We start from the raw sequence: 8,199 nt of genomic DNA, 5'->3' as shown, positions 1-8,199 counted from the left end.
GAATCCAAGGAGAGGGATGAAATTCCAAAGTCCACTACAATGGACATAAATAAATGGGCTGGGTCTCAGGAGGATAAAGAATGAGCATATCTCGAACACAAAAACATTTACAGAGTTGAGAAATCTCTTGTTCATGTTTCTAAATTTAGAAATCTTTTGGACCAGTGTTTTGTGTCTTTTAGTTAGTGAAATTCGATGAAAACACATATCCGTTTAAATTTTCTGTTATTTATGACACAATTTCAATACTTCAATTCTTATGGTTTATTCACTTACATAACCTTACAGCTTAGATTGTTCTGATTTTAGGGATATGGTGCATTTGAAGATGTCTACGTTGTTATTTTTATTTTTTTTAATGTGATGAAAATACCAATGTAGGCACTGGGGGACTGTATCTACTCCAGAGTTCATAGGGTTAGGTAAAATGAAGTGTTAATGGAAGCTGCGAGGATGCAGGTAATGCTAATGAAGCTACGGCTTGTTCCTCGGTGTGTTTGTGCTCCAGTGAGCTGGACTACTACGACTCCCCCAGTGTGAACGCTCGCTGCCAGCGGATCTGTGACCAGTGGGACGCCCTGGGAGCCCTGACCCAGAAACGCAGCGAGGCTCTGCAGGTGAGACCAACTTAGAAAGAGACCGGGGCGGATCAACGAGTTATTGGAGAGTTTCTAACTTCTAAAATCCCTTTTGTAGCCCTGTTTTTGTAAGTTTCCCCCTTTCTTCTTGGTGCTGGTCAGAGCAGAAATAATGACACATTTAGAGATGAAAGTGTTCTCGCTCGCAGCGAGAGGCTGTGAGGAGATTTGATTTTCAGGATTCCCGCTGGCCTTGAAGGTCCTTTTAAGTTTGGAGATTTGAGATTTATTTGTGAAGATACAGCATGACCATCCCCCCCAAATCCATCACTATATGCCCCAGTTCTCTGGAAGATGCTATGAATAAAACGACGCTTCACAACTAGACTTTGGAGGGCCCTTTTAAAAAGGCCTGTGATTGGGTGTGTGAACCTCGTTTCTTTTACTGCTCAACAGAGAACTGAGAAGCTGCTGGAAACCATTGACCAACTGTACCTCGAGTTTGCCAAAAGAGCGGCTCCGTTCAACAACTGGATGGAGGGCGCCATGGAGGATCTGCAGGACACCTTTATCGTCCACACCATCGAAGAAATCCAGGTGAGCACGGACAGGACCAGCCGCCATTAACCATCACATTATTAAAAGCAGTTCCATGCAGAATGTGAACAATGTAGGGTTCTGAACAAAAAAAACAGAAGATTTTACTCAATTTCGGGTTGTTTGCTTTGCACGGCTTTGGACAGAGCCTTGTTAGCTGGTTATCCCTGTTCATGCTAAGCTAACCTTAGCAGTTTGTTACATGTACTGGACCGATATAAGAGTGGAAACCAAGACAACATACTGTAGGTTTACAGTATAGTAATAGTAAAGTATGTAATAAGAACTGTAAATATAAAACATATATCATAAATGTGTGACCATGGCATGAACACATGAAACAATGGAATAACTAGAACATGTACAGTAAATGCGACCACCTAAAGAATAACATTCCCAGAACCAAGCTAAAACATTTAGTGAAATATCATCTGTGCACAGTATCACTGCTGTATAGTAGTATGTTGTTGTTTTCTTTGGTGTATATTATCCTGAGATTTGCACACTGTGAAATCAACCGTTGTCCTTCTGATTTTTAAATAAATAATATAGTTTCAAGTCATTTTCTCCTTTAGTTGTTAAAAAAAAAAAAAGAAGCCTTTTAATGTTGCTTTAGATTATCATTCTCTGTATTTGTGTTGGGTCTTAGGGATTGAGCACAGCCCACGAGCAGTTCAAAGCCACGCTGCCAGACGCGGACAAAGAGCGCCAGGCCATCCTGGGCATCCACAACGAGATTGCCAAGATCGTGCAGACCTACCATGTGAATATGGCTGGCACCAACCCCTACACCACCATCAACCCACAGGAGATCAACGCCAAATGGGACAAGGTAACGCAAGTCAATCACGAGCTCGGAAATACCAACGTCACGATGGCTTTCATTTATTCAAGGAAGATCTAATCCTGTAGTTCCATGTCTGCACAGTTGTTATACACAGACACCCGTGGGATTGATTTTCTCATCTAACGCTCATAATTGTATTTAGAGGTTTATCAAAAACACCATGTTTTTGTTGTACTGCACAAAGTGATGCACTATTGTCTCTGAAGTAAAGGCTGGACTACAATGGAGCTGTTTGGAGCAGTTGGTGAACAGTGCAAGTCCCTTAGTGGGGGGGAGGGACGGTCTAGACCTGCTCTTCTTTTATGAAAAGCGCAATGAGATAACTGTTGTTGGGATTTGGCACTATATAAATAAAATTTAATTGAAATTTAATTGAATTGAAAAAGCCAAAAAGTATAATATGAGCCCTTTTACTCATATCTCATACCCTCTTTAAGGTGTTGCAGCCTTTACGTTTAACTGAAAATCCCAAATTTGGCCCAGCTAGGAAGTCGTCTCTGTCATGGGTTTATGGATTTTATTTATTTCAGGTTTGTTAATTTATTAAGGACAATGCCCACTGATAAGTATAATACATGAATACATTTTGAATATGTCCGAGTTCAAGTCACTCTGTGCACTCATGTCGATGTGAGTTTATGTTTAAGAGCCCTTCATCATCGTGGAAAATGGCAGAAGTAGAAACAAAATCCACAGTTTTCTGTCGGTTCGAAGGTTCATTCTCCCGTCTTTATCAGCATCACGTTAATGTGAACATCCCATTTGGCTCTCCCGCCTGCTGTAGGTCCGGCAGCTGGTGCCGCAGCGCGACCAGGCTCTGATCGAGGAACACGCCCGGCAGCAGAACAACGAGCGTCTGCGCCGACAGTTTGCCAACCAGGCCAACGTCATCGGGCCCTGGATCCAGAACAAGATGGAGGTCAGTGCGAGCAAACGCCGTCATGCAAAAATGACCCCGTTACGAGGTGGCCAGTGCAACCTGTCTGCAGTTTCAGTGCATTTCTATGTTTTTAGTCTTAATCCTCGTGTTGTCTTCTCGTCAAAATTGAAAGTCAACACTTTAGTTGACGCTTTTTAATCAATGTTTTTAACTTTTTCTTACAGTTTTGTCCCTTTTTTGTTGATGTAATTTTTCAAAATTTATCATCAATAAACCTAATTTTTTAATAAATTATCCCTAATGTTTGAGTTAGAAAAGCAGAAATTAGGAATTATTTAGACTAACATTAAAGGAAAATATGTCGATGAATAATCAAAGACTGGAATATGTCCATTTTTACTCAATACTATTTCAAAACCACTTCAATTTTGTCTCTCCAAATGCTATAATATGGAATAAGACACATAAGACACAAGTAGAGATTTGCCAAAGAGCGTTGTGTGGAATTGATCATGTTATTTTGGGTAATTAAAAAGAACACTGATATATAAAAACGGGTCACTTTGACCCGAGGACAACATGAGGGTTAAACTTTGCAAAGAAACTTCCGCACACTGTCTAACTTGCAAAAATAAATGTAATAGCTGGCATTCTCAGTGTGTCGCATCATTGGCCTGAGGAGGGTCCAGTACGGAGAGGTCGCCAGCTGTTACAGTTAGTTCTGTTAGACACATGGGGGACAGTGTGCGGGAGTTTCTTTGCAACTTTTGAGCTTCTTGGCACCACTTCCGACGCACCTGCCTCAAGTTATAGATGTGCAAAGTATTTTTCTGTTTTAGTCTTCAGCTTACCAGTCCAAGTCTCAGAAGTGGTCAGACTTTCCGACTCCATTTTAATATTCATCTCATGTGGTCACTGATGGGTCCAGGAAATTATATTAAGCTATGTGAAAACCGGCTGTTAATTGTTACAGTGGGGAATATAAGGTCTCTGTAAATTCTATCAAATGAATGTGATATGAGAATTGATATCGTCATCAATTTTGGATATCGTAACATCGTAAAACGGCTCACTGTTAGTGTTGTCTTTCCCTGGTTTGAAAGGCTGCATTAAAGTAAAGTTATGTCATTTTCTGAACTTGCCTGAAAGTATTTTTTTGGTTATTATTTATTTAACCACTTTAGAAATTGTATAAACATCATTGATGATTATTTATCTGAAATCTCATTGTGTATATATGTTGTGGAAGCACCAACAGTCAACCCTACAATATGGTTGTAATATCAACATCGACGAATGGCATTTGGTCATAAATATTGTGACATGTGATTTTCTCCATATCGCCCAGCCCTAGTGTAGAGCTACTCTCTGTAAAGTGTCCTGAGATTCGACACTATGTGTCTGTATGACAGTGTAGTGTAAGGTTAACTGATAAATACCAGGCAGGGGGTCATTTGTGTATATACTGTTCATGTCCTTCACTATGCAATGACTCATTCTTGTTAAACGTGTGTGTGTGCAGGAGATTGGCCGCATCTCGATCGAGATGCACGGCACCCTGGAGGACCAGCTGACGCACCTCCGCCAGTACGAGAAGAGCATCGTCAACTACAAGCCAAAGATCAACCAGCTGGAGGGAGACCACCAGCTCATTCAGGAAGCGCTCATCTTCGACAACAAGCACACCAACTACACCATGGAGGTAACCCCCCTGCACACGCTCTTTAATCACCAGACATAACCGAGAAAAGACTGGGATTGTTGACACAGTCATCTGGCTGGACACGGCAAACACTTTCCTTGCGTTGCTAAATGTCGCGCTAGTGTCCGATGGTTGTGGTTTGCCACAGAGAACAAAGCAAAGGGCGGCAGGATGTTGAGACAGGAAAGACTTTAATAGGGAACCTTCCTGACGTTGCACTTTACCATCCAGTGTGCTAAACTTTTTGTGGAAGTGCTGGAAAACTATGAACCCCCGCCTGCCAAATTCTTTTCATTGGCCAATGATTCAGATTCATCTTGTTATTGAAGCTCTGCACAGCAACTGACCCATTGTCAACGCTATAATGTAAGTGTGTATGTATTCCAGTGTTACAGCAGCAAAATATCAGACACACCGCACACATAGAGAATATACATGGATACAATAGATATGAAATAATAGTAGGATAGAATACAAGAACAAATATTTAAAATATATACAAAGTGGGAATAAAAATGTACAACTACTTAACTAGTAGTGATAAAGATGTAGATAAACCTATTGGGCAGGTTGCACTTACTGCAGTAATGATGTCTGAGTCTTATCTACCACCCAGTGATGAAGTGTTAAAGCGTTGCATTGCCTGCGATATCAAAGCTGTCGGAGCCTCTTAGAGAAGGGGCTCCTCTGTTGGACCAGGTTGGGGGGGAGAGGGTGGTCGGGGTGTTGTGCTGATGCAGTTGATGATCCTCCAAGCTGATTACATTTAAAAAATCATTTTTTTTCAAACCATTAACTGCTAAAAACCACTGCCTCTGAGACTCTTTTACTCTCCATCTCTCTTCCTTTAACTTCCTCTCTCTCTCTGTCTCTCTGTGTCTCTCTCTCTCTCTCTCTGCCACCTGCAGCACATCCGCGTGGGCTGGGAGCAGCTACTCACCACCATCGCCCGCACCATCAACGAAATCGAGAACCAGGTCTTGACGCGGGACGCCAAGGGCATCAGCCAGGAGCAGCTGAACGAGTACCGCGCTTCCTTCAACCACTTCGACAGGGTCAGTACTCAAACGAGGTCCCGGTGGCGAGGAGAGGCGCTGTCGGTGCTACGCTGCTCTTTCACTTCATAGTGAGAAACAGAAAAAGGTTCCATGTTGCTGAAGGACTAGTTCGACATTTAGGGAACACTAGTGCAGTGCCCGTTTGGAGTCTATTTGGAACGTTCCCAGTTTATGTTTTTTTCTTTTTCTTTTTGCACTGCTGAACTTATGATTTCATAAACACCAAAAAAGATTCCCCAAAACACAAGTTAAAGACAACAGCTGTGCTGTGAGTTTGGCTGTACGCAGTTACTACGTAAAATATCATCCCACAGAGAGGTTAGAAGCGATAGAACGTCTTTCTCACTCTTCCTCCTGCACAACCGCACAGATCCTATATATGAGAGAGAGAGAGAGAGAGAGAGAGAGAGGGAGAGAGAGATCCTATATATATGAGAGAGAGAGAGAGAGAGAGAGAGAGAGAGAGAGAGAGAGAGAGAGAGATGTTGCAGACCTCGGTCTCTCCAGGCACAACACTGACTAGAAGAAACGTTGCTAGATTTGTTGCTAGTTCTGTTTTTGATCCCGCCCTTGCTGCTGTACACGGGCTTGTAGGCTCTCCGACTCCCCGACTCCGCTGCGCGCACACACACACACACTCACACACACAGAGATTCCTTGATTTATAGTTAGATGTTGATTCACTTTCTTGCCAAGCGTGAACGAGAAGATCCACGCCCTCTTCTCATCTAACTTTCAGCAAAAAAGTGAATAGGTGTACTTCTTCAAGTGTCAAACGTCTGCTTTAAATAATATATATAACTAACTTCTGGCATGTGGAGTCACCGATTTGTCTTTTATACATTTAGACCGCATCAACAAGGCAAAGAAGTTGAGGTGAGAACATGTCACTGTCATGTCAGCCCGAGGTGGCTAACGGCAACCCTTTACTGACCCTTTAAGTGTGTGTGTGTGTGTGTGTGTGATGCATCAGGCTGTCCGTTGACCCTTACCGCTTGGTTGAAAAGAGACTTACAGTTCAGTCCCACCTCATTCGTCTGTAGAAGCTCGGGGGCGATGAGGCATATGAAGGCAAATGAACGCCAGCTCAGCCTCATGCAGCAGCTGACATCTGTTATTGGGAAATACAAGAATGTCTGCGTTAAATAAGACAAGAAATACAGAGCATGTAGAATGGAAATTGACAATCTTTTAATTGAAGGCTGTTTCTATGAAACCGGCTTTCTCCCCCCCCCCCGTCCTCCAGAACCCAGTGTTTACACCGGGGCTCCCCGTGTCAGAACATGGACGAGTTTTTATTTCGCTCCCTCCCCCCCTCCTCCTTCGCACCCCAGCTCTCCTGCTGACTCCGCCATTACCTCATCCATTTATACAGAGCTGGCCATATGTTAATCCATAGGTGAGGTTGAGGATCGGAGCCTACAGGAAGCCAACTGTGGACCTGAACTTCAGCTTTTGTTTCATAATTCATTAGGAATGTCGAGTTTGGCTTCGTCTTTCTTTTTTTTTAAATGATAGGATATGTGTTAAATACATTAGTGCAAATGGAATCTTGTTAACAAAAGATCTCATTTGGATCTACAGTAAGGAATTGAGATGGTGCTTATCATTCATTATATCACCATTTCAGAAACTGACTTAATCAGTTTAATAATCTAAAGAAACTAAACAACACCTTAATCCACAGTGAAAATAAACTTTAGCAGAGCTAACAGGATTAGTTGCTTAATGCGAGTTGTTCTGAAACTGCACGAGTAATTTTAAGGAAAAATGGCAAACACACGACTGGGTTTAGCTTCTCTAGTGTAAATTCTCTGCTTTTCTTAGTCCTGTATGGTATAAACTGATCATGTTTAAGTTTTGGTCAAACAAATTGAGACACTTTAGGACGAACACTTGATTTACACTTCTGCGTAAAATCTACACCCTTGCTACCTAAACACATACACACCCGTACCTATGCTGTAGCCTGACATGCATCGCCGCGGCGCACGCCGCTCCCCGGGAAGGCCACGGCCAAAGCTCTGCGACGCCCCTCCGCACAACCATAAATCACGCCGTAGGCTCTGGAAGCTTGTGATGAACATGTCTTTTGCCATTTGCCGACCTCTAATAGACCAAACAACTAAAAAAGAACTAGAGAGAAAACATTCAATAGATGAATCGATAATGAAAACAAATTGTTAGTTGCAGCCCAGCGTACGTACGAGTTTTTAGATCTACGTCAGGAGTATATGGGAAAATGAATGTGATTGTAACTGTTTAAAGTGTTTTAATGTAGCATTTTGCATTGCTGATGCTCTTCTCAGAAGAGCCTATATTGTGATGTACAGTACCATGTGCCACGGGCGATATGAGTAACCCCACCGCAGGGCCCTGTAGTCTGCCTGCACTGCACATTAACGCCTCTGAATGCCTTGCCTAGCATGGCAGCACTGCTGCCACCGTGTGTTCACCTACCACATCCTAATCAATATGCACTGTGTTCTCTGTTCTCTATCTCGTGCATGGCCCTCTCCCTTCACCCCCCCCCACCC

General features: G+C 42.7%; 1 protein-coding gene across 3 annotated transcripts in view; it reads left to right on the top strand.

The window, feature by feature from the left end:
* Positions 1-8,199, top strand: part of actn1 (actinin, alpha 1) — a 61,793-nt gene that overhangs the window by 50,063 nt on the left and 3,531 nt on the right. For 2 of the 3 annotated variants that reach the window (XM_034857581.1, XM_034857580.1), the window contains exons 13-18: positions 509-617; positions 1,035-1,175; positions 1,825-2,007; positions 2,807-2,941; positions 4,425-4,604; positions 5,513-5,659. In XM_034857581.1, the coding sequence (XP_034713472.1) occupies positions 509-617; positions 1,035-1,175; positions 1,825-2,007; positions 2,807-2,941; positions 4,425-4,604; positions 5,513-5,659 (895 nt within the window). Of the gene's footprint in view, positions 1-508; positions 618-1,034; positions 1,176-1,824; positions 2,008-2,806; positions 2,942-4,424; positions 4,605-5,512; positions 5,660-6,510; positions 6,771-8,199 lie in introns of those variants that run through there. The other variant, XM_034857582.1, reaches the window with a different exon arrangement.

This window comes from Etheostoma cragini, chromosome 20 (assembly GCF_013103735.1).
Source record: "Etheostoma cragini isolate CJK2018 chromosome 20, CSU_Ecrag_1.0, whole genome shotgun sequence".
Lineage (NCBI taxonomy): Eukaryota > Metazoa > Chordata > Actinopteri > Perciformes > Percidae > Etheostoma > Etheostoma cragini.
Note: the sequence above shows the minus strand (reverse complement) of the source record. Positions and strands in the feature narration are given on the sequence as shown.